Source organism: Lissotriton helveticus, chromosome 9 (genome assembly GCF_964261635.1).
Source record: "Lissotriton helveticus chromosome 9, aLisHel1.1, whole genome shotgun sequence".
Lineage (NCBI taxonomy): Eukaryota > Metazoa > Chordata > Amphibia > Caudata > Salamandridae > Lissotriton > Lissotriton helveticus.
Window position 1 is genome coordinate 1043973426 of NC_136070.1, and position 27487 is coordinate 1044000912.

General features: G+C 44.4%; 1 protein-coding gene across 1 annotated transcript in view; it reads left to right on the forward strand.

Moving 5' to 3' along the window:
* The window catches only part of NOL8 (nucleolar protein 8), a 205636-nt gene extending 179675 nt beyond the window's left edge, over window positions 1–25961 (forward strand). The window contains exons 16-17 of the mRNA XM_078661396.1: window positions 5159–5241; window positions 25394–25961. Coding sequence (XP_078517522.1) covers window positions 5159–5241; window positions 25394–25447 — 137 coding nt within the window. The 3' untranslated portion in view covers window positions 25448–25961. The remainder of the gene's footprint in view (window positions 1–5158; window positions 5242–25393) is intronic.
* The last annotated feature ends 1526 nt before the right edge of the window (window positions 25962–27487 follow it).

The window sequence follows — 27487 nt, forward strand, 5'->3', positions numbered from 1 at the left end:
ATTCGCATGTGACCTTCCTTCTCCTCAGTCAGACACTCACTACCAATTCTTTGTATCCTTCACACTTGTACTATGAAATCTAAGCAGTGTCTGCCCCCAGTAGGTGTAGAGAATTCAGTACATCTGCCTCTTAGGCTGAATTTTAGGTCGTTTCAAATGAGCTGGTTGTGCTACTGAACAAACACTGTTATTGGGTCAACACTGTTTATTATTATTTAGAAGTACCAGGGATTTCCAGCCAGTGTGAATTAAGCATGTGAATTTATGAAAGAAACAAATGCTTGAGAAATGGATTTCTATTTAAGTAACTACTTTCTTCTTTGGCTGTGTCAGATTGAAACTCCCATTTATATTTCTGATTGAGGGACGGCTTGCCCTTATCACAATACTAAACACAAATTTTCTGATTAGATACTTCTAACCAAAGATTTTTTTCCCTTGTGAATCTTTCAATAGCTCCTGCGTAATGGCTGGTGGCACTATATACACTCTATAGCAACTCCATCCTACCTCCAGCTATGGCAACAAAGAGCCATATTTAGTTACCACCCCAGCAGGCTGACGTCATTTCCTCCTTTTCCCACGCTCTTCGATATTAGTTCATAGCTTTGTTTTCTCCTTGTTCATCTTCTTTAGATCGGTTTCTTCAAAATGTGGGATTGTTTACAGGGATGGACTCCCCCAAAACTATAGAATTTAAACCATGCCACGTGTTGCATACTAATGTCTGTAACAAAACTGCACAATGTCGGTCTTTGTTGTCTTGTCACCTTACTTGACTCAAAGACCTGTTGTAAGTGCTCCCCGATCCACCACCAAGTAATTCCAAAATGAAGCAAGGGAAAGGTTAAATAGAAAACACACAAAGAAAACTGAGTTCTTCAGGCTCATGGCACTTTCATTGAGGGCATAATAGTCATTGCCTATAGAAGAGAGTAGTGAAAGTTTCCTATGATGATGGTTGACCTTTTCAATGTGCCAGTCAAGATGCTCGCATCCTCTGCATTACTTATGGAATGCAAATGTCGTGAATGTCTAGTCATCCACATAATTCCACATTCGGGAGAGGAGTTGGCCCAATGGCTAAGGTGGTTGACCTCAAATCTGGGGAACTGGGTTCGAGTCCCGGCAAGGACACGCAACATCATGTGATCCTGGGCAAATCACTTTTGTACCCCCTCCCTCCCATGCCTAACAAAACAAGCATTTGCAATGCAGTAGGTCTCGCATTTACGCAAGATTGAGCTATTGACATTGCAAAGAACAATGCCTTTATTTTTGTTTTCGTTTTTAAAACCTAAATAAAAAGCATTGTCATTTGCAATGCCAATAGCTTTAACTCGCGTAAATGCGAGACCCATTGCATTGAAAATGCTTGTTTAAGAGGGAACTGAGGAAGCAAAGTTCAGGTGAGCTTTTGCCCCAAAGGTGGGGGTGGGTGGTCTGATTGGTTTTTTGAGGAAACCGAGGTCTTAAGTGGAAGCCAGGCCATGAGCTGTCAAAAGATTTTACCTCAGTTACATTTTTTTTTTTGATGGCTCACTTACATTTAATAATTCACTGTCTGACAGATGTTCTGCCCCATTGCAGAAATGTTGTAAATAAATACCACTTGAGAGTTTATCACTAAGAAAAAGGGATTTTGTCTTGGTCAGTATTTCTAGAAGTATCTGTCTCTTGCTTGGGGTCCCATGCTGCACTCCCCAGGCTCCCTGCTTATTTAATATGTGATGATTCAATATACATTTGCAATGAAAAAGAGACCGTCGTGCATGGCAATGCAAGCATTCCATAGGAGGCGGAACGTTACATGAAACAACCAATAGCAAGAGGTGAGGGATATCCACTCATCGGAGTGCAGACAAGGTCTGCCCTTTGTATAAAGAATTGGTAAAGGTATGTCTTGAAAACATTTGCATTGCCAATGCTGATTTAAAACTAAACACGGTGCAGAGTAAAAGATTAATTCAGCGATCTGATCGTTGAAAGCCAAGCAGAAAGCAAAAGGGTCAACGGAGGAATTGTGAATCTGGACACCGTGGGCAGGTGCAGAGGACGGGCCCTGTGTAAGTCAAACAGACCTACATGTATGCGCTTACTTCTTTTCTTGGCCTACTGGACAAAGTGCTCTCATGTCGTGCCGGCTGGCGTGGACATCACACGAGTCTGGACTCGGCAGGGGTGCGGGGCGCACTAGCAGCATTCTTCCGCTAACAGCGCACCATTGTCCCTATAAACAAACAACGCCATTTCTTAATTCACTTTAAAGGCAGTAATTCACGAGAAAGGCAGCAACCATTGCTTGCTGCTATGGCATCAAACATAAGAACGGATGAAAAGGAGCGCAGGCCCGAGCCGAGGCACTGAAGCACCTCAGAGAGACAAAAGACGCGAAGCCCCCGGGACAGAAGTGCACTGCAGACCCTCTTTGTGCGTCCCAGCATGGCGAGTCTTACTCGAGAATGGGCCAGCACAAATTACTGTGGGGTAGTCCACCCTCCTGGCCCTTAGCAGGCAGTTCAAAGTCTGTAGCTCGGTGAGTGTGGCGGGTGGGGCTTAGTTGTGGGGGGGGGTGTGCCTGCGTGTGTGTGCGCCTGCGTGTGTGTGCATGCGTGTGTGTGCGTGCGATTGAGAGACAAGAGGCTGACTTGCTGGGAAGCGCGTTCACCGTGTGAGGGAAGCCCCGCGTGATGGAGCCTGTAGCCTGGTAAGTGTGGCGGATGGGGCTTAGTTGTAGGTGGGGTGTGTGTGCCTGTGCGCGTGTGTTCTTGTGTGTGTGTGTGTGTGTGTGTGTGTGTGTGTGTGTGTGTGTGTGTGTGTCTCTGTGTGTCTCTGTGTGTGTCTCTGTGTCTGTGTCTCGAGAGGCTGACTTGCTGTTCACAGTTTCTGGGAAGCGCGTTCACAGACCAGGATCTGCTCGTGCCCCGGTCTGTCTCCCTTGGGAGGCATCACAACGACAATAGGTCTCTCTGGCGAGACCTAAAAAATGATGTTTTCCCATGTATCGCAACTGGTGCTCGTGTAAAGCACTCTGATACCCGGTACCTTCGGGTCAAGTTTGAGCTACAATAAAACTCAGTGGAAACAAATTAAAAATAAATAAAGGTAGTAAGTTCTTCAGTTGCTTGCACCAGAAGGGTTTTCTTTTTTAAAATAACCCCGGGACAGAAGCAAGAGCTTCCCTCCCTCCCCAACATTATTCTTTTTTTTTATTGTACTGTTTGACAAGCAGTGCACTGACGTAACATATCGAAACTGAAACCAGCCCATGCCATCTCTGCCGTCCGAGCACTGATTAAACCGGGCGAACTTATGTTTGCAAAGGGACTATGTTCCCTTCCAAAAGGTATCTCTCCCTTGTCGATTCTTGCTTGGGGATCACTGCAAGAGGGGGAGCCCAAAGTAGGGATCCACCTACTGAAAACCCGGAAGGGTGAAAGAAGCCACCCTGGCAACCCAGCGTTTCCACACACTTATAAAAAAGGGAACCCGACTCGAGTGGGGCTGAGCCGATTACTTGAGACAAGAACAGACCAAACCTTTGTCTTTGTGAAGACCAAATTGACTAATTTTTTCCAGCCGCCGGCGATAGGCCCAACAAGGCATGTGAGGTAATCTTATTATTTGGAGAAGTGTAGGAATTCTAGGTGGTAGGAATTTTGTGACTTCCAAAGATTGCAGAAAGTTTCTCTCACAGATATGTGCAAAACATTTATGATTTTAGGCAAAGTTTGATAAAGTTTTTCCATTTTTGGCACAATACTCTCTAAATCACATTACAGAGTGGATAACTCCAAATTTAGAGTTCTACAAATATCCACTACACCAAAACTCATTATTTTGGACACATTTGAAAAATGCATAGGTTTTCTACATACCCATTTTTCATCCATTAGATTTTACCATAGGGACTGATGCAAGGTTGATACAGAATGAAAAAAATCAGAATGAGCTGCAGCTTAGTTAGTTTTTGGCTCTGGGTACAGCATGCTTTTGGACAACCAACAAACATGTATATTCCTGCGACTAGAATAGTATGACCGACATAATCGTATATTACTTTTGTAAATCCACAGTCGGGCCAAAAAAAAGAAATATATGTATATGTTTCATTTTAACAATTAGTTGCTCTGTGAAATCCATTTGCAATCGGCTCAAATTACCCTTTAATGAATTCAGAATTTTGATTACCTTTCAGCTTGCATCGTGGATTTCATGCTTGTTTCTCCCATAGCCTACAAAGAGGTAGAAACCACAAACAAATGGGAAAATTCAGCAACCACATAATGAAGGTTGCAATATTTTGGCTATTTTCTTTCTTCCCTCCAGGATAATCTACAATGCCTGGGTACTGTAGAATCTCTACCATGGGGGGAAAGTGTACCAGTTTGCCTTGGCTACCTTTTGTGAAGGAAAAGTTATGAAGACGTGAGATTGAAGTAACCCAAACATTGCAAACCAGGCTCAGCACTGGTCGGCATTAGGAGAGGATAAAATCATCAAGGATCCTGGTGGTCCATCTTTATTCTAGGGTACCAAGTCCATCTATCACCTTTCAGCTGCACATTGTAAAAGGGTTGATTTTCTTTATCTGGGCCAGGATTCCATACACATGGGACACTTCACATTACATACCAAAGGGAAGTTCCCAATTAGATTTACTTCCGTGAAACTCTACCCTGGTACGTCCTTGAAGAAACTACATTGCTCCTCCAGTCTTCAGGCTCAATCCCTGGTTGTTGTTCTCTACATCAGTTTATTCTTTCAGCTCCTCCTTACTAACTGCTTTCTGTTGGATTAAAACTTTTCCAACATACCATCTGTGACTTCATCACATTAATTCAAATCACACTGATTCTGGAGCATTTTACCCTAAGCTCCACATAACTGCACTCACACATTCACCTTGAAATTAAATGCAGGTCCAAGTACACAATATTCATATATGAAAATATGTAGTCTGTATAAATAATGATAAACATACTAGCTGTATCCAATGCTACCTCTGCCAAAAAACCTCCCTCCAGCATACAACCGGTTTCTAATTTTTCATATGTGCTACCAAATTATGGTTTAAAACAAATCAGTCAAGTGTAAGCAAACAAACCATTTTAATTTCGAATAATCCTAATATTAGTCTCAATCTGTCTTTGTATAGAGGGCCCTACAATGTTCTGGCGGTCATCTCCTCTCGATGAAGACCTTGAAGCCTGGGAAGAAAGGCGTACAATATTACTTGAGGTAGGCATACTTAAATTCATAGATTCTTCATCTGTGTAGTTGTCACACCTTACAGTTTATTTTTTCTCATTACAGAGAGTAATTTTATTTTTTTATTTTTTTTTAATGGTGTTTATTGCTTCTAAGTTTAGATTTCTGTTTCTTAGGGCATTTGATGTGTGTATATAGTATGTTTTTAAATGTTTAATGTGAACCCCGGGCTAGTGTTGTAAGATGCTTTGATATATTGATTGACTTGATTGACATTATCCACTAAAGTCACTCAGAGTGGCGTGACTGACAGGACATGGCGTGAACTATGAGTTCTTATTGCCCGTCTTCAGTCCAGGCTTATACAGCATGCTTACACTACCCAAGCGACCTAAGACTGATGTTGGGCTAACCTCCATTGCAAGTGTTAATAGTGCTGATCTGGTTCTGAAAGAGAATTCATCTTTGGTTTCTGTCCCAGAGGAGCATACTGCACAAATGTAAACCACTGCCTCCATTTTAGACGAGTGGGCTAGTGCCTCTCAAGTGAGTAAGATAAAAGATGATCCCTGGGCCCAGTGAGTATCAAGAGAAGTGCTGCAGTCTGGGTGTCAGAGAAAATCGCTGACTAGAAACACCTCAGGAGGACACCCAGTGCCAACCATCTATGAATGGGGCTCGGGCTTTGAGCCACCAGTTCCCCACTACTGCGGAAAGACCTTCAGGGTGCCCAGAGTAAGAGGACCCTCTGCATCGCTCAAGAGTAAGGCTGCCTGCGAGCTCCAGTCTTGGTCCTGCACTACCTGATGACTACATGCTTTTACCTTGTGCAGCAGGGATGAAGTGGGGCTTTGGGACTTAGGGGAAAAAGAATGGGTCCTCTATTTTGTGCGGTGGGGCACCCACTATAGGTTTTCCCCACTCCTAGGATTGGGACTCAGGGGTGGGTCTCCCTGAGATGCCATGGAGATGTGTCCCTACTATATCTTAGAGGCATGAGGCAGCCAATGGAGGTATTTACCTAGTATTTATGGTTGTTGGTGAGGCCAGAATGAAGTCTGTTGAGGGTGGAAGGAAGAGCAGCGCTGACTTTTTTTGTGGCGGAGAAGAGGAGCACATTCTAATGCAGTAAGCGGGGCTATTGCAGCATGCAGCTAGGTTAAATGCCTAAGTGCTTCCATGTCACACTGAATGTCCGAACAAAGTGAACACGCAAAATGATATGCTGTGAGAGAGAAGAGCACAATATTTTTCTCCAGAGCACCAAAGGAAAAGGGCAGTCTTGCGAAGTCTAATGTTAAGAATGTCCACTACTGTCAACAATTGTCAGTGAGCTTCCCCACAAAGACCAGCTCCATTGCTGCTGCATGGTCTGGGCATGGGAAACGTTAGCACCTGATTTTAGCAAAGAGGTGGACCCCTAACATTAAGTCCACTGCTCAGGAGGACACAGAAGTATCCCCTGAAAAGCAGAGAAACATCTGTTAAGCAGATGTCCTCTGGGACATTTCTGATGGAGAGTCTCAAAAGAACTGTAGCGTGCCAGATTTTGCCTGAGAGACGAACAATAATTGATGACCATGGAACACTGAGGTCCGAGTAGCTTGAGTCATCCACCCACAATGAAAGCATATAGTAGAGGCCCAGTTCTTGTGCCAGTGTGCTTACCTACTCGAGGCTGAGCCAGTTGTGAAGCCTACCAGAAATGCGTACACAGTGGGTCAAGCCATCTACCGTCTACAGGGGCATAGCTAGATTGGCGGGAATGGTGGCGGGAATGTCCCAGTATCTTGTGCTCTCAACACTTCCGTGCTCTGCTCTTTAAGACAGTGCACACTGGTCCACTTCACTGTAAACTAAGCACCATTGTCAACTAAACATAATTGTAACAGTGCCATACAACATATAGGTGGGGCAACCACTGACCACTTTGACATACAATTGTTGATCCACACCTAGACCCAGACTGCTGTTAAGGTTCGAGGCAGGTGATCTGAAATTGCTAGTTGTTCTTTGCTCGTTATGGTGACCATGAACGGAAAAGGAAGCTCTCTGTATGGGAAATGATGTCTCCTTAGCAGACGAAGAAAGATTCTACCAATCACATTAATACTTTGCTAAAAGTCCTCTGATAAGTGTACCACATCACCATGTACCATAAACCCACGAGGAGCTTACCTGCTGGAGATAAAATGGAACGGTAATGGCATTTCTGTTTAAAGGAGCTTCAGGAACATTTCATGGAAATAGGCAATGAAGTGGATGGCCTAGAGTCTCAGACCCAAATGTCAACGAAGATGCTTGCTCTAGAGTAACTGAACATAAATCCCTAAGCACACCAATATATTATTGGGACTGTTTTGAACTGTAATAACACTTTATTCCAAGGCACTCCACGAGGACCATAAGGGGAAGACACTCACTCATATTCCCCAAGACCTGCTACATTCAGTCAAGAACAGACCGGAGGACCCACCTATAAGCCAGGACAGTACCTGCCAGTTACGGAGAACTTGCTTCTCAAATCCTCACTGGAGCCCACTTTTTCAAGGAGAAGGAAGAAATTATAGAAACCGTATGCTTGGAAGAAACAGTTAACTATAATCGTAACAATCTTGCACTCAAAGACACAAGGAGATGGGAAGAATGTTTCATTGGAAATCACTCGGGTATCCTTTAGCTCATTGTGTTTTTGCCCACTACTGAACTCTAGACAGAGGCATGCCTTATGGAAATCAATACTGACCTTGCTCCTCATGGCACCAGCCCATCCAGAAGTTCCAGGAAAGGCCTCCTCCAGAAGGGACCACACACAGCCCCAAACTGATTGTTGCATTATTAGGCCTTATCAGTTAAACGTGAATTCTGTGGCACAGCAAGCAAGGGCCCCCTCATCTGGGCATACCTTTAGCCGTTTAGGGTATAAGATCAAACACACAAAAGTGCTCACTTTTCCACAAGTTAGGGAGAAAGGTTATAGCACTCAGAGATCAAACTAGGACTTTGTAAATGAATAAATCATAATGGTCTTTACTCTATTTCAAGGAGAGTTGAAACATAGCTGGTAAAAATATTTGCAGTTTATTAGTTAGCTTAGAAATTCCTGAAGGAGCTCACTCCAGTATCTAGTAACTGAAAGATCCAGATGGCAGACAGTAGGAGTGAAGATATCAAATCTCAGTTGCTGTGGTCCTTCTACCAAGTTCTGTCTGGGGAAGAAGAGAGGAGTGAGGGAAAAATAAATATCTTTGTAGACTGCCTGGGTTGTCAGAAACCAACTCCTCAAACATAGTCATTGGGCAAGCTCATAAAGATCAAGGAGGCAATAGGTATCTCAAAGATTAAATTAAGATACCAAGGGCCTGAATGCCTATCTGACCATTTTATCCAGAAATGTGGGGTTCTGGCCCATGGCTTGTTGCAAAAGATGAACTTGCGACCACCATGTAGAATGTTCTCTGTTGGAAAAGGAATGTCTCTTACATGTACCCCTTGCCTGGTTGTCAAACTGGTATACTGGCTTTTTGTTTGGACCAAGTGTCACACTCTCATAACGTGCGCCCAGAGGCCTAGATCTGTTTCTGGTGTTGTGAGTACCCAAATCTGTTTTGTGGCCAGGACAGGCACACTAAGCATGACCTCATAAGGGGCATGGGATTACCGACCATTCCTGGGCTGAAACGCATAAAGCAGTAGTGGCAGCATACTCTGGTTTGTGAATCTTTGGCATGACCAGACTTTTATCTCTTAGTTAAAGAGAGTGCAGTTTACGGAATACTCATGTATAAAGTTCCGCCGTTATGTGAAACCCAATAACTTCAACTATCTTACGCCATGTACATGTTGAGTGGATGTGTGTGCAATTAATTAGGGCTGTGTGTGTGTGTGGTATGAGTACAAGAAGAGTACGGAGTTCCTCTAGGATGGGGTTTAGGGAAGAAGGAAGCTGGTAGAGACCAGTGAGTCACTGAAGACCACTGTTGTGTGTGTACACCCCGATAAAGAGCCCGGTTTCGGGTGCCCGTCAGGTATTGCAGCGCCGACCTGATGAGCGGCAGGCTCAAATGATGAAGCACAACACCTAGCTTGCTGGATGTGTGAGAGGCCTGGTTCCTACAAGGAGAACTCCCTCTCCTGTACACACACAACAGTGGTCTTCAGTGACTCACTTGTCTCTACCTGCTTCCTTCTTCCCTAAACCCCATCCTAGAGGAACTCCGTACTCTTCTTGCACAGCCTTGCTTGGGCATGTACGTTGGACCTCTGTAAACTTGAACCCCCTCCCGCCCCCCCAGTCCCTCCTTTGTGTTGATGTGTGTGGTATGAGTCAGAGTACTTGGGCTATTGGGATTCATTTTGTCTGGTTCTGTTTTAGTAAGGCACCAGATGGAGGTGGAGGGCAGGTTCCTCTGACAGTGGAAGTGTATCGCATGCATTTCTGTGGCTGATGGGTAGAGACCCAGATACTGAAGTGAAAGAGGATGGGGAAGGAGCTTCCCTAACCAAATTCAATGAAGGCCTTGTTAGCAATAGTCTGCTGAATAGTCTGCTGAATAGTTCTCCTGGTTACAATGAAAGGGTAAACCCAAACAAGCCACTGGGACCTGGGTATCAAATAGTACAATATAGAATCGGTCCCAGCAGGGCAATTCTTAACACAACACACAGTTCGAAACACATTAAACATAAAATTAATGATACATTTGAAAGTGTTTAGTACAATGTTATTTAATCACATTGCACATGAAAAATGCGTATGACTCTGCGGATAAATCAAACAGAGCAAATGACAAGTGCCCCAAAGGGGAGAAAAAGAGACTAGGGGAAGAAAGGTATTGTGCATTTGAGTGAGTTAAGCCACAAAATTACAAGGATAAAAAATGTTGAGCCATGATTGAAACAACACTAGTCACAGTGAACAATCGATGTTGATCAAAACTGGCAAATAACAATTACAAAATCAAAGTTTTGACCCCCGGATAGATGTAGGCGGTTTAATCACTTATGGCGAGGTCTTCCTCATGACTGTGGATGGGGGCACCTGGGAAGTCTCCCCCTTGGTGCACTATGCCACTGGTGAGGGTCAGGTTCATGAGCCATGTACCCCCACAGTGTCTAAGTCCATTCTTAGGCATTGTAAGTGCAGTAAAGCCATAAAGATATATGTTCTGGGACTTTGTTATTACGAACTCCACAACACCATGATGGCTTTACTGAAAACTGGGAAGTTTGATATCAAACTTCTCAGCACATTAAACCCACACTGATGCCAGTGTGGGATTTAATGCAAAATGCACTCAGAGGATATCTTAGCGATGCCCCCTGAAATCCACCTGACTCTACTGTCCTGCCTTACATGCTGATCACCAGCTGCCACCTCGCAGAGGTGTCAAGCTTCCTCCCCCGGGATCAGCAGGGTCCACGAAGGGGAAGCTTCAAAGGCTTGCTGTTTTTCTGAGCTGACCTAGCCATTTGCAGCTCCCAGCACCTGACCCCTACTCGTTCTGACCACCACTTTGGGCAGGAGAGTCAGTGGAAAACCAAGATAGGAGGAGAGGTGTGCCCACCATTGCCAAAGACGCCCCTCACGTGGGGGAGGTGAGTTGAAGCACAACTCTGTCCCCACCATCTTGAAGATGGGGGGACTAAGCCAACCAGAGTGTGGCGTATGCCCCCCTCCCACTGGAGGGTGGCATAATAGGGGTGTACCCACCTCAAGGAATGTACCCATTGGTCCCAGCCTTTACCTACCTGAAACTCCGCTAAATGTTGTATTTTGGGGCAACCCGAACCTTGCTGCCTCAGACAAGAAAAAAGAATAAGGAGGACCGAAGAGCCAGGGAAAAGAGGAGGACACCAACTAACTTGGCCCCAGCCCTACCGGCCTGTCCTGACCTCGACCTGCTCCAGTGGAATCCCGGTGTCCTGCAACCAGCACCCCCCCAGTACCCGGAGGACCTGCCCTGCCTTCCCTAACAACACGTTGTCTCCCGTGAGCACCGGATTTGCTCACCAACAGACTCTGGCACCGGCCAAATCCATAAAGCTGCACCACTCTGAAATTGACGCCCACAGCCTGAGTTTGAATGGCCCAACACCTTGAGAAGGTCTACCTGGCGTTCCTAACCTGGGATCTGGTGATCCCTGACCTACCTCAAGTCTCCCAACGATGCCTGCAACCCCTATCTAGAAGATCCCCCCCAGACCGCAGCCGGTAAGGAAAACCTGTCTGCAAAAGACACCCCGCACCCGACACCCCACGGCCTTGGGTGGCCCAAACGACGGTGTACCAGCATCCTTCGACATCCCAACTTACCTCTCCAACCAGTGGTCACCTCCAGAAGATCTTTGTGCCCGAGCCTTCAGTGCTTGTTCTTACTGGAGCTTCCCATTGAACCCGTCAGGGCTCCCGACATCGATCCAGCATCCTGCTCCCGGCCACGCCTGTGCCGCGCCGGGTGCACCTTGTGTGCTGTCTTGGATCCCCCTTTGCCCAGAGCTAAACCCTAGGAGTTTTGCTCCCACATCCAAGTAGCGTGCCAATGAGCAGCCACCAAACAGAGGCCCCCTTTGGATAACATTGTGCCTCATCACTCTGCACCCGGCCGCCCTAGTGCCACTGAGGGTGCTCTTTGAGTGCATGCTTGACCCTGGTGAAACCTTGGTTCTAACCCCAGAAACACAAATCCCTCAACCAAGAACTTACCTTTAAAACGATAACTAAATTTCATCGCATAGGATTGCATTGACTGCTTTACTTTACTTTGAAAAAAGTTCCAAGTGTGGAGTTGGAAATTATATGAACAACTAAGAAACTGTATTTTTACCAAAACCGGCTTACTTCCCTTTTATCCAGGAAATGTCCCAGTGTGATATCTAGGCATATCAAGCTAAGTAGAAAAAGTAATCACAAAGTAATTGCAAAGCAACTGAAAAGTAATTTCAATTGTTTCTGAACATTTGACCTACCTGTAACAAAGCAACTGCATTCAACTGTATTATACCAGGAAAGTACTATTTTTCTTACCTGCACCAAGCCTGGCTTGGTTCTAAAAATAAAATACAACAAATAAATATTTTTGATACAAACAATTGGTCTGAGTTCAGTCTTTCAGTGTGTGACATTTCTTGCCTTAGTGTGTACAATAAAGGCTTAAGAATACCGTCTGATAAGGCCTTACTGCTCGACCACACTAAAACAAATAGAGAGCAAGGTATTATCTAGGTTTACCTCTGTAAGCCTTTGGGGAGCCACTGGGCTCTGTGCACAGTATAGCTTACTTTGCTATAGTATATACAGAGTCAGCTTCCTACTAGCAATGACTGGCTTCGGATATTGGCCAACTTCTGGGCTCCAACAGTTCTTTGCAGAAGAGGGGCCTTATGTTTTGGCTTATGAGTCACACTGATAGTCACTCTGAAGCCTCTCTGCGTTGTGGAGATATCACAATCCTCTTCACCAGGCACAGGATCCCAGCAGTGAATTAACAGCTTGAATGCACTTCATAGGGAAAGGTGGCTAAAGTCCAATCGAGTCACAGGTCCAGGCGATGTTTTATCCAAGAAACGAGTGCCTTGATGTGACAGCCTAGTTGTTCAGAGCAGTGCAGTCCATTCAGTGCTGGCCTAGCCATTCATGCAGGACGGTGGGTATATTCTGGATGGGATACCACAGCTATACAGCATCCGTCTTTGGGGCAGCAGCAAGCATACTGGCACAGGTTCAGAAATGCAGTTGTCACAGCTGCCTCCACTTCAGGCTCACAGCTGATGCCACAGAGCAGTGTCGATCCTGGCTTTGGATAGGCAAGACAGTCTGGTACACTTTAATAACTGCCACAGCTGCGACAACTGAATCAGTAAAGGAGACTGCGGGAAGTGGACCAGCTGATTCGATCACCTCGATAGGACGAAAGAGGGCCAACATCCCATCTACATCAGGCCCACCTCCAGACAAGAAGAGCAAGAGGAGAGATCTCATGGGTCGAAAATATGAGCGCAGTGCTGCAAACCAGTTGTGCATGGCAAATTCAAAGGCCCTCCTAAATCGTCATGCATACCAGCATTGGTAAGAGATGGCAGAACTGATGAGATACCTGCCTTAGCTGTACAAGAAGAGAGCTGCACACCTGGCAAAAACATTGGCAACTCATGTCACGAATAGGCATTGGGCGTTGCAGACACCTCCAGCCAACAGATGATGATGGCTATCACTCTATGCCGTCACTCATGGTTGCGAATTTCAGGTTTCTAGTCGGATGTGCAGGCAAAACATACTAAATACCCCTTTTAACGGCTAGCAGTTGTTTCAGAGCACGGTTGATGACTCCTTGAACCAGCTCAAAAAGAAAAGCGAAACAGCAAAATTGAAAGGAGCATTACAGTTTCGATGAGGTATGGGAAGGGAAACCGTGCTATCGCAAAGGCCTATGGGAAGAGGCAGTTTCAAAGAGGTAACCAAACCCCTACAGCCCAGCAGAGATGGCAGTACCATCTTTAAGAACAATAGTTCTCTCATGGAAGAACACTAGGCACGGAACAGCCCCATAAAGGAAGGCACAACCCTCACCAAGTTACTTCTCAAGTGTTCACAGCCTCTCACAAATAACAGTGAGAGACAGGAGAGGAGATCACGACCTCTTGAACACAATACCAGTGTGAGGCAGAATAAAATACTTCATTCAGGAGTGGAGGAAGTTAACATGAGGCAAATGGATCCTGAACGTAATTCAATATGGATGCTGCATAAATTTAGACAAGATGCTTCCAACAAGGGGACCAAAAAAAGAAACAAATTGTCTTGTCTAGGAGGTAGAGGAAATTCTGGAGAAGAAAGCAATACAAGCAGTGCCAAAGGCAAAAATAAACCAAGGAAATTACTCTGCACAGTTCCTAATACCAAATGTGAACGGATCTCTACGCCCAGTCCTTAACCTCATTCCCCAAATGCAAATGGGGAAATATATGGCAACTATAGACTGAAAAGACACATACTTACACATCCCAATGAATGTAAAACATAAAAATGACCTCAGATTTGTGGTGATCAAAACGCACTACCAGTTCAAAGTTCTGGCATTCGGGATAGAGTCTTCCCCAAGAGTATTTACAAAGTGTCTAGCAGTTGTAGCAGCACACCCAATAAGACAGGGCATAAATATCTATACTTACCTATCCTTATCTAGACGACTGGCTAGTAAGATCAAATTCACATAAGAAGTGCAAGGAACACATTCAGCAAGTCATGAAGGCCTTATTAACTTTGGGATTCTCAGTAAACAAAGATGTCATCACCGATTCTAGAGCAGGAAAAAATGTTTCTTGGAGCAAGAACCAACTTAATCCAAGGGACGGTGTACCCCCGTGGAAATAAAAAAATATATAGTCATTACTGTTGGAAACAGCCCAATACCAGAAGCAGCAAGCTCTGACAGTGGGGAAAATACTAGGGAAGATGGCATCATGCATCCCACTGATCCCATGTGTGAGACTACACATACGTGTGATACAGAAATGGGTACAAAACCAATGGTCCCCAGCAACAGGGAGTTAAGAAGATATGGGGTTGTCATGTGAAAGGTACAAGAGGAGATGGCGTGGTGGAGCAGATCATATATAATGGGTGGGGTCTTTACCAACGACATAACAGCCCGAAACTTTAGGAACTGTATGGAAGCAGTTGCGGGCTGGATGATAAGGAACTTCCTTAAACTAAATGGGGAGAAAACGGAGGTCCTTATCTTCGGAGGCAAGCATGAGATCTGGTCGATGAAGTGGTGGCCCTCTGCTCTTGGAGCTTGCCACACGCCCTCAGTCTGCCCGCAATCTGGGTGTAATTTTTGACACCAAGCTCTCCTTCGACAAACAAATCAGCAGGACTACCTCAACTTGCTGCAGGGTCGTAAAGAATCTTGAGCAAAATTGTACACTATCTCTCAATCGAGGCCCGAAAACAGGTCCCCGTGGCTCTCATATCCTCAAGGTTAGACTACTGCAATGCACTATATCTAGGAATCAACAAACAACTAGTTCAACGTCTTCAAACGGTGCAAAATGCACCAGCCAGGTTTGTTGCTGACGCCCCGAGATTCTCATCAGGCTCCTCCATTAGGAGGGATCTGCATTTACACCACATACAGGCCAGGATAGAGTTTAAGGTCTTGTGTGTCACCCACCGGGCCCTGCATGGATCCGGGGCCGAAGACATTAGATCCCTTGTCTCCCTCTATACCCCCGGCAGGGCACTTCGCTCAGCATCTAAAAATCTTCTTTCTGTGCCACGAGTCACCAAAGCCAGATGGGACGGGAGGGCCTTTTCCTCCCTTGCCCCCAGGATCTGGAACATACTTCCAGCTGAGCTTAAGGGACAAACCTCCCATTCTCTCTTCCGGAAGGCATTAAAGACCTGGCTCTTCAGGGAGCCCTACCTATAGCCAGCGCACGCCCTCTCCCCTCATACAGCCAGCACCATCTGCAGCGCTTTGATGCCCACGAGCAAAGTTGCGCTTTAATAAATCATTATTCATTTATTCATTCATTCATTCATAATAAGGCTGGAGATCGGTCAGAGAAGCCAGGAACCGAGACACACAACGGCACAACGGAGGAAGAAGTGTATCGGTGGACGACGAGACCGGGCAGTGATGAACCATCGCACAATACTTATTGTGACCAGTGCCCTGCAGCGAGGCGCCAAAAGTGCCACACACTGATTATAGGTCTACACTCCTGGACGAGGCCCAAGATAGGACAAAAGATCACCGGGGCAGGGAGGTGAACGGCCCACGGGCCCCACAGCTCAAGCCGAGGTGAGATGCCGAATCAGAAGACAAAGACTCTCCAGGTAGGGCATACTGGTCTCCGCAGCACTGCATGAACAGTTACAGAGGGAGGGGGCTCAAAAATGGACACAGAAGTCTCACCCCCACGAACAATGTACTCAAGTTGGGGAAGTAAGCACTCTGCTCAGTTGGGGAGGTGGAAGGTTCTTGATTTGCCGGGCAGGGAGGGAGGGTTGGGGGTATGGGTTCCGAACGTTATGAGTTTTCTTTGTTTCAGTTACATGTTATTGGTTTTACAAACTTTTCATGTTTATGTATGGCTTAACCTATGGTACACCTCTACACAATCAGGCATGGCGAACCGAGAGACACATGCTCTCCCTAGACACCCACTATTTTTTACATGGCAATGCACTAACCTTACTAGACGATTATTAGGCGATAGGACACATGCTTCGGATGCAGACAGATCCTCTGACTCATCCCAGATACGGAATATAGTAGTACGGTTGGACTCACTAGTGACATACTATGACAGACCATGGAATACCGGGACATGATCCCCAGTCGCAACAATTGATCTCTCCCCCACTGACAATCATCTCTTGGAATGTAAATGGACTGGGGCATAAAATTAAAAGGGGGCTGGTTCTGCACTACCTAAAGCGGAAAGCCCCCACTGTGGTATTGCTCCAAGAAACCCATTTAACAGGTACGACCAGTAAGGCACTAAACCGCTGGGGTTTCAAAATGGCTACACATGCAGAGTTCTCCTCAGGATCACGTGGGGTTGGCATCCTGATACACAAAAGTTCTCCACTAATACTTAAAAGCACATGGGCTGACGACCAAGGACGCTTCATTGCGATCACCTGCCAATGGGAGGGTAGAAACTAAAACATAATCTCTGTGTATATCCCCCCAACACTCCACCAAGGGGCCTTCCAGGACCTGGATAAGCTATTGCTCGATCTCCCGGAAGGAGAATTGATCATAGGTGGGGATATTAATGCAGTACTAAATGCGACCGCCATCCCTCCCCCTCCCTCCCCCCCCCCCCACTCCCCCTGAGACAACTAGACTCAGCCAAATATTTCAGGACTTTCTGGAAGCAATAGGACTGACAGACGTATGGAGACTTAAACACCCTACTGACCGCCACTACACATTTCACTCGGGCGCACATAACAGCCTCTCTCGCATAGACTATGTATTGACACTGGCTATACCTCCAGAAAGAATAACACCCATAGAACTTCTATCAAGAGGGATTTCAGATCACTCCCCAATTCAACTCACCTACACCACACAACTCACTAGACGGCAGAAGATTTACCCAGTATATCCGGGGTATCTAAAAAACCACAAGATAGCGAAAGCATTAACAACCTCCACCTCACACTATTTCGGGGGAAATTTATCAACAGTAGAATCACTATCGATCCTCTGGGAGGCATACAAAACGGTGATTAGAGGACAGGCCATCTCAACAATTACCAGGCATAGAAAGGAACACAGGGAGAACCTTGACTCACTAGAAACGGCAATCCAGAAAGCGGAGGCAGCACACGCCCTAGATCCCACTGATAATACCACGAAAACCCTCGCACTAGCAACTCGCGAATAATGGGCATATGCAGAGGACATGGCGAAAACGAGGCACACAGACACATTACATAGGATCTACTAAGTAGGAGACAAAACAAGGAAAATGCTCGCTTGGCTATGGCGGAAGGAGAGAACAAATAGATGGATAGCCCAATTAACACTAGCGGACGGCACACGCACAACCAATCCCCAGGTTTTAGTCAAAGAACTAGCCACCTACTATGAAAGGGTGTACACTCCACAGGGCACCGCGACAGAAAAAGATGATCTGCAATTCTTACATGACATACCTCTAATCACGCTATCACCGGAAGATACACAAACACTCGAGGAAGATTTAACGACGGAAGAATTAGAGAAAGCGCTAACAGCATTACACACCGGAAAGGCGATGGGACCAAATGGACTGCCGGTGGAACTATACAAAAAAGTAACACGGCAGATCACCCCCCCATTTACTCCCCATGTAGAATGAATGTTTAACGCAAGGCACACTGACCAGAGATCAGAGACTAGGTACCATTGTCGCCATTCATAAAACCGGGAAACCTCCGGACCTAACGTCCTCCTATCGCCCGATCTCACTAATGAACTCGGACGCAAAAATATTGGCAAAACTATTGGCACTCCGATTACAGCCACATCTCACAACATTGGTCCACACGGACCAATCGGGCTTCATGCCCGGGCGAAATACCTCCCTTAACTTGAGGCAACTTACTGGGGTTCTGCACCGTACTCCTCTACTGCAGGAAGATGCAGCCATTCTATCCTTGGACACCACAATGGTGTTTGATCTGGTTGAGTGGCCATTTCTGTTTGCGGTGCTTAGAAAGATGAGATTTTGACCCAAATTCTGTTGATGGGTAAGGCTACTCTATACAGCACCCCAAGCCCAAGTGGTAGCCAATGGCCATATATCACGTGAAATCACGCTAGGACGCGGAACAAGACCGGGATGTCGGTTATCCCCGCTTCTGATTGCGCTCATACTGGAACCGCTGGCGATGATAGTTCGCACGGAACCACTGATTTGTGGGATAACATGGGAGGCGGGATGGGAAGACCGAGTCTCGCTTTACGCAGGCGACGTGCTGATATACTTAATGTCCCCAACCGCCTCCTTGGAGGCACTAATGGACGTCCTCCAGGAGTAAGGTGCTGTATCAGGTTACACCATAAACTGGACACAATCACTTCTATATCCACTACTTGGCCCACCGCCTACACTGCCCCCTGACTGCACGCTCGCTACAAATAGTAACCAGAGGATTTAAATACTTGGGACTCTGTCACCCCACAAGATTCGATTTTTATGGAGGAAAATTTACTGAAACCACTACAGAGGCTCAAATCAGATGTGGCACATTGGCGATCCCTCCCACTAACACTATTGGGAAGGGCAGCGCTCTTCAAAATGCTTGCACTCCCCAGGTTCCTTTATGCGCTACAAAACACCCCATTCCCGGTCCCTGTTTCCTATTTTAAATCGATTGACGCTAAACTCTCCTCACTGCTTTGGGACGGAAAGCCGGCCCGTATAGCACACTCCAAACTGATCAGTAGCTGGTATGACGGAGGAATAGCCCTCCCGAGTGTTAAACTGTACTATTGGGCTGCACAACTAATGATTATTAACCAATGGCTACATACTTCACAGCATGACCCAGCATATAGACTCGACAGACATATCCTACCACCGGATCATCTGATGAAGGCCCTCTACACTAACAAACGCCGCCACACACTCACAGGCCCTACGGCCCACACGGTAAAAATTTGGCACACGGCACAGAGGGATTTGGGATGGGAGGGAGTGCTCACATTAGCTACCCCGCTCTGGGTCTCGCGTCGCCTCGGCACCCTAGCTAACTCTAAGGAATTTAGGCAATGGGACCTCATTGGCATTACCAAAATAGGAGACCTTTGGATTCGGGGAGAGGTCACTACCTTTACAGCTCTACAGGAGACGTACGGAATGGCGGAAACTGAGCGATACCGTTACACCCAAATCAGACACGCTCTACAAAGTGCTATCCCACCAGGGACGGAACTAGCTGACTCATCCCTCCTTGAAGATAGACTTCTCACCGACCACTTAGAAAAGAAAGCGATATCGCAAACATACCGTAAACTGGTGAATAATCTTCCGGACCCCACGGTAGTACTCCGTAGCAAGTGGGAGGTAGAATTAGGGGATATAGACGGCTCAGACTGGATGGAGGCGCTGGCATCGGCTAGAGAGGCAGCAATCCCGTCCCGGTTAAAATTAGTGCAACTCAAGATACTGCACCGCATATATTATTCTCGCACCCTATTACACAGATTAGGTCACACATCAGATCCTGGATGCCTTAGAGGATGCGGGCTCACAGGCACGTACTTCCATATAATATGGGACTGTCCCAAAATGCAAACCTATTGGGAGCACGTGCTGAATAACGTATCTGAAGCGAGTGAGGTGGAAGTTCTGCCAGAGCCCAGGTGCTGCTTATTAAATATTTTGAAACCTACAGACCTCAATCGGGGATTACAAACTTGGGCAATGCTCGGATTGGCACTCGCAAAGCGGAATATTGCCAAAAACTGGGGCTCGGGGATAGTACCCACACGAACACAATGGGAAAACGGCATGGACGCAGCGATGGTGGCTGAAAGAGCGGCCAATATTCATAGGGGATGTCCCAAAAAATGGTCAAGAATATGGGGGAAATGGAATGAATACTGGGGGAATCCATGTGACCCTCCACCAGCACTGTCTGACGCAGAAAGACCATGAAATCGGAAAGTCAATGCATTATTGTATAATATGACATAGGATGGGAGATCGGGGGGGAGGGAGGGAGGGAGGGGGAGGGGAGTGATGGATTGCTGTGTAACTTTTCTCTGATGACACTGTTTTACGTATATACTACAACCAGAGACACTGTATGAGAAAGGAAATTATTTGATGGACTTTGCCTACTCCCTGACGATACGTTCATTGCAAATCTATCCTGCACGAAGATGCCTGTATGATGTACTGAGGTGTTTGTAATTGAAAAGACTGATAATTTTACATACGTTATGTGAAACTTTATCTGATTAATGTACTAACCAGATGATAAAAAGCCAATAATAAAAAATATATATATACTCTCTATGGTGTATTAAAAAGGGGGTATTGGGAAGGAATTCAAAGTATTCAACAGTATTAAAATATCTAATACACCTCATTGACTGCAAGCTAACATATGCATCGCTAAAGGTACACTTAGCAGCAATAGCTGCGTACGCAAGGGGTCACAATGGAAGAAGCTTCTTCACTGCCCCAGTCGTAAAACGATTTTTGGAAGGAGCTAAAAGGATTGTACAACCAAGAAGGGTACCAGCAACCGCATGGAATTTAAATGTGGTTCTCACATAATTAAAAAAGATACCCCTTGAAACCATTACACAACACTACATTACAAACGCTCACACTTAAGACACCATTTCTGGTGGCCATAACATTTCTGTGCAGGGTGAGCGATTTACAAGCACTCACACTTGAAGGACCATACTTTCAAGTACACAAAGACTGGATTGTCCTGAGAACTAACCCACAGTTCTTTAGCAAGGTCATTTCACACTTCCACATCAACCAGACAATACAAATTCCTAGTTTTTCCCAAAAACCAAAGACATGCAGAGAGAACGTTATACAAGCTTGGACGCAAGACATGCCAGAATGTACCACACTGAAAAGACAAAAACAAACAGGAAAACAAAGCAACTATTTGATTCATTTGTAAATAATTATCTGGGCAAACCAGTAACTAAGGGCATCACAAAATGGAATGCACAAACCATTCAAAAGTGCCACACAAGTGCAGGAGAGAAATTAATCTCAACACCAAAAGCACAGTCCGCAAGAAAGAAAAGAGCAGCAATTGCCTTTCTAGGAAATACACCCTTACAGGACATATGCTTGGCAGCAACATGGTCAACTGTAAACACGTTCACAATACACTACTGGATAGACATTCAAATGAATAAGAAAACTCCCTTGGGACAAAAGGCCTTACAACATCTGTTTACAGATCAAAGCTCATCTTCAACCCAACCACCACAAAACTAACAAACCACTACAAAATCTATGCTCAGCATGTGAATCCAGAAAAGATTTACGCTGCAAAACATATAGTTTCTTACCTGTAGGTTTGCAGCTTGAAGAATTATCTGGATTCACAAGCGACTGACCCACCTCCACCAAGAAGATGGAAGGAGAGAACAAGAAACCAAGAAAAGAGCACGAAGATGATGAAAAAAAGGTGGGAGCTTCCAGAGGAAGGAGTACGACGTCACAGGATCCACCAAATGGGGGTCCATTGATGCATAACAAAAATTTAAAAACTGAAGTAGGACTAGAAAATAGTTGAGAATTATGGACCCAACCACTAGATGGTGGAATAATGCACAGCATGTGAATGCAGAAGATTCTTCAATCTACACCTACATGTAAGAAACTATACGTTCTGAATGTATCTTTTTTATTAGAGCATAGATGTACCCTCAAATCTGAGGATACATACGTGCTTGATAAAATAATTTACCTCTAATTTACACTGATATATTTAGTTCTAGTTTCTTAGAGCAAAATGGACCCTCACATCCAAAATTGCAAAAATAGCAGAAACGTGTTGTTGAGGTCGGATTTTTGCTCTCAAATTACCCTTAATTACAGAAGTGAGCGTTGAGTAACACAGAATTACTGAAAATACTCCAGTGTAAATAAAATGACTCCCGGGTCTAATAAAAAGATACAAATATTCCTATTCTCAGTTTCTTTTCGTCCACAAAATATCAAGGCATTGAAGAAATGATTTTGTAAAAGTCTCCTTTTCTGTTGGCCTTGTGTGTCTGAAACATGCAATTAAATGTAATGTAAATAATGTACAATCACGCATTGAAATTCCCACTTGATTAAGAGCACCATCCCCTCATTCACTTCCGTTGGCTTCAAAATTAGCACTTTTGTTTACTGATTAGTCTTCTCTGGTTCGTCCCAGGGAATTACCTCTGAGTTATGTAGTGCTTAATGTATTTTTGTTCTGTTATACTATTCAGGTTGTTAAAAATGGCCCTTTTTGCAGGGTTTTCCCCAAACCTTTTGCTTTTTCCTCTTATTTTTCTCTGACCTGTGTGTGTTGGTTTTAGGACTCTGGGCACTTTACCACTGCTAATCAGTGCTAAAAGTACAAATGCTCTCTGTGTAAACTGTTATGGATTGGTATTTCCATGATTGGCTTATTTGATTTATGTGTTAGTCCCTAGCAAAGTGCACTGCGTGTGCCAGGACCTATAAATCAAATGCTGTTGGTGCGCTGCAGCACTGGATTGTTCCACCCACGCAAACAGCCCCATAAATGTAACTTTGGCCTGCCATTGCAGAGCCTGTGCGCAGCCTGGGGCTGCCATGTCGACTTGGCAAGTGCACACACTTGCAAGTCCCTAAACCTTCCCTTTTCTACATGCGAGTTGCCCCTAAGGTAGGCCCAAGATACCCCCATTTGCAGGGTGCATTATATGTGAAAGGTAGGACATGCCTTGGTGTGTGTGGCATGTCCTGATAGTAAATTACAGCCTATTTCGTTTTTCACTATAGCAAGGCTACCTGTTCTCCATAGGCCAGAGTGGGCAGTTTGATTATAACATCCTATAATCCTAACTGACTCAGGGAACATGGTAGAAATTCGAGTTTAGTATGCATGAACTCAGAATGAAAAAATATATCTTTTAGTGAAGTTGTTTTTAACTTTCTGTGTTTTTTTAAGATACCACTTTTAGAAACTAGGTATTTTTTTACCTAACCATCCAGCCTGCCTTTGCTAGCTTGTGTATTGTCTGTCTGGTTTGTGAGTGACAGGGGCTGGGGGAGACTCCAGGAGACAGGGTGAGTCAGCACAGGGCTGAATAGACACATCTACACATAGATGGGTGGGAGGAGTAGCACCTGGATCTGAATATGGCTGGGCTTGCCTTCCACAATGCTGGCTCCAACTCCTGTGGGGCGTCCAATGTTTTATTCTGATGGATACTTCTAACTGCATATTCCTCACCATTAAAATATCCTAAAGGTCCATACTAGACCCAAAGAATTCTTCCAGCAAAGCTCCCACCCTCCGCTAGGTAGTGCAATAAGGCTCTGTAGAGACTCCATACTTCCCCGGAAGTGACAAACAGGGTTGCATGTAAGCGCCACCCCTTTGCACTGATATCTCTTCTTTCTTTTTCCACATCCTTTGGAGCAGACCCAAAACTCCGCTCGCAACTTTGTTAGTCTTCCTGTGATTTGAAAAACATTTCCAGTGTGCTGCGGAGCAATGTACCCACTGATGACACGGTTGCCGTCCCCGGGACGGCAGAAAGCAGATGTTTGTCACGATCCTTCAAAACTAATGCACCTGCTGCTTTGGCTAAGGCGATGACTCGAAGTCGTTTGACAAGTGTGCCTTAATTCACCCTAAGGCGATTTGGGAATGGAAACTAATCTCTATGTTGCTGTACATAAGAAGAGGTTACAATGGAAGCATAGGTGCCGCTGCCGTTCCAGTTCCTGGTCTGAGTCTCGAGGACACTCCTGGAAAAAGTGTGATTCCCACTCAAAGTCTTCTGGTAATTCAAAGTCAACTTGTAAGCCTAAGCATAAGAAGACTAATTGGAACTTGACACCCTCTCCACACTCGAAGTCCAGCAAGAAAGTGCAAGGTTTTCATAAAAAACATTGCACTCGATAAAGATTGCACTTCTCCATGTCTCCTGAATGTGAACTGATGCTGCAAGTAGTCCCGGTACCCCCTGTTTGTCCCATGCTGTTGTCGATCCCGAAGCAAGTAGCTACCTTTAAAGAGGCCAGACTGCACATTTTTGACACAGTTTTGGCTTTCTCTGGTGCACCTTTGGGCTCCACATAGCTGCAGGGGTCTCCAACTAGTCTGCCCCCATCTGATGATGACTTATTCTTAGACTTGAAAAATGCCAGTGCCTACACACACATCCTTGAACAGAGCTAATCTCTCTATTTAGGCCACCGATAGAGGAAAGTGCTTTGTTTCCAGTGGTGGTTTGGAGGGCAACAGGGAAGCTTTGTTTGGCCCATTATTGCCATTAAATGATTCCTTTACAGATGTCCTTCTGCCTACATGGTCCAAGAAATGTTCATCCCTCCAATCAGTCGACCTGTGACTAGGTAACATAGACCGGTTCCCTGTTATTCAGTCTTTCTGACCAGCCATCCTATACCAGAGTGCCTGATTTCAAGCTTCAATAAGTAAGGTTAATCTAAATTCCTTTCCCACCAATCCTCCAAATAGGGATTATAGGATTCTTGATGCTTTCATAAAGGGAATGTATTCTTCAGTGAGTCTAGGCATTACATCTGTAAATGCAGTTTGTCACTTGGGTAGGAATTCCCATTCTGCAGCCTCTTAAAATTGATCACATTGAAATATACGTACATTATACAGGCAATCACACTTTAGATGTTTCTAACTTCCATTCTTAGCACTTTGAGACAGGCTTATCCCAACACGTCCTTTCCGTTTCATGCACAAAATGCAGTAAAAGGTAAACAAATAAATAGAGATGGTGTATAAGATTTTGTCGTGAAAGGTGTTCAGTCCTCCATCTTTGTCTGTCTAAGGCTGCAGAAGTAGTAAATAGTGCAGAATGGTGCTAGTTCATACAGCTCATCCGATGTGCTTCAAGATTGATCGCTTTGAAGACACTGATTATGTGTGTTTAAAGCCTCTATATATTTATTTTTCCCTCAGGCATGCCGAAAGAGACACAGAGACGCCAGAAGAAAAGTTAAGGAGCAACCGTGAGCTCTACTTTTCCACACTGGCACCCAAATGAAGTGAAGGAGTTGCCATATCACCAAGTTCCTCTTCTGAAACATCCAGAACTCGCTCGAGAAAAGAAGAGTGCCAATATTCCATAACATTTAAGGAAACAAATTAGTGTGCATGTCCAGGAAACTTTTTAATTGTCAGGGGAATGTCTGCTTTTAACAGTGATCTGTTTACTTCTATCAGTGATCTGTTTTTCACATGTCTGAAAATGTCTGATGTGCTCCTTCCTATGGAAGGAATTCCTGTTCTAAGAACATGAAAGTGGGGCCCTGTTGGTAAATTTTGGCTATGAGCATTACTGCATGCCATGGTAGTGCCCTCACTGAGCTTCAAGCCCACAATAAAGTTCAAGGATACTGGAGTAGAGAGTCTTGTGTTTTACAGATAGTCTACAATCAGAAACTGTCACATGTTAACTGCAATTTTAATGCTGATGTTCGGAATTGAATTCACAAATCTAAATCTAAAGGCATATTTGTACAATTTCTTTCATGGTGTGGCTTTAGCATTTGTTTAGCGTTTTTCCGCGATTTGTTTAGCTTCAAAGTTGGAGGTGCATTTTTCATGGTTTTGACATTCACGTCAAAGTATCATTGCATGTGTGTTTTATGATGGCTCTGCTGAGTGATGGGTTGAGCGAATTCCTAATTGGGTTTACGGACTAACTACGTCTGCTGTAGGATTTTTCATACAATCATATGCGGGGATCTGTCAGGCTTTGCTCTAACACCATGTGAAAAATCCAGCGGAAGCAATGTTTTCATCTGTCACCGTCCCTATTAGTGACCACATATACTAGAACATGAAATATAATGGGAGAAGAGAGGCATAGATAGGCTGCGAGCGAAAACAGGCACAGGACTCCACTGTCTCCCTTGTCGCTTCTTGGATTAAAGACAAAAGGCTGTAGTTTTTCTATACAGTACAAAGAGACATCTTAAGTAACATGTCACTGGAGCACTGATCAATAACTGTGACACAAAGTTCTTGCTAGATTTATATATCTTCCTAAGTTAGAATAACTGGCTCAGTGACATAATATGGAGCACACAAATATTGTGTCAAAAATCGACAACACAAATATCGTTTTTATATACTTGAGTTCAAAAGTATTGAGTTGAAAATATCGTGCACACTAATAGTGTTAAAAATAAGACCAAAATATGGTTTATCAATAAATACAGTTTAAAATAGTAATACTTAAACATTTTAATATATAACTATAATATAATGTATATTACATGCATTTAAGTAACATTTAATGTTATAAATATATACTTATGTAAACCTACATAAAAACTTGTTTGCATCTAAAGAGCTGTCACAAACTACTAATATTAAATATATATATTTTTACAGTATTTTATTTTTTTGTTTTTTTAATTTACTTATATAAAAAGCACATATATATATTTATATCACAAATATCATATGACACACTCTCAGGACAAGGTACAGATGCTGTCAGAAATCAATTTATTCCATCTTCACATTACGTGTTTCGGGTGTCCCGCAGCCTTGATAACATGCAAGGTTTACACCAATCAAGTGCAATATAAAGCTAGTAAAATAAATAAACATCAATGATGGCCTGTCTGAACCGGCCACCTGTCTGCCATCTTGTAACATGTTATAACAGAGGTTAAACATAGTCTATAATGGAGAGATTTGTACGTCAGTTAGACCCCTTATGTCATACTTTACAAATCTTCATATAATATATGTAATTGATGTGTCGTAGATAAAACAGTCCAAAATGGAGAAGGGATTCCATGGTATGCTTTGCCAATATTAAAAAACAGAAATTCTAAAATTCAAAGGAATCAAAAAATATCAGTCAATACAATTCGTGCAATGGGAGGAGTCTACATGAGTGTCCCTATTACGTTTATCATCTTATTAAACTCTTGGAGGTTAACCATCAACAATAAAAATCAGCCAGTTTAGGGTATACAAATGATAGTACATAGAGATGTTATAATAAATTGACTAGTACATATGTGCATTGTGGGT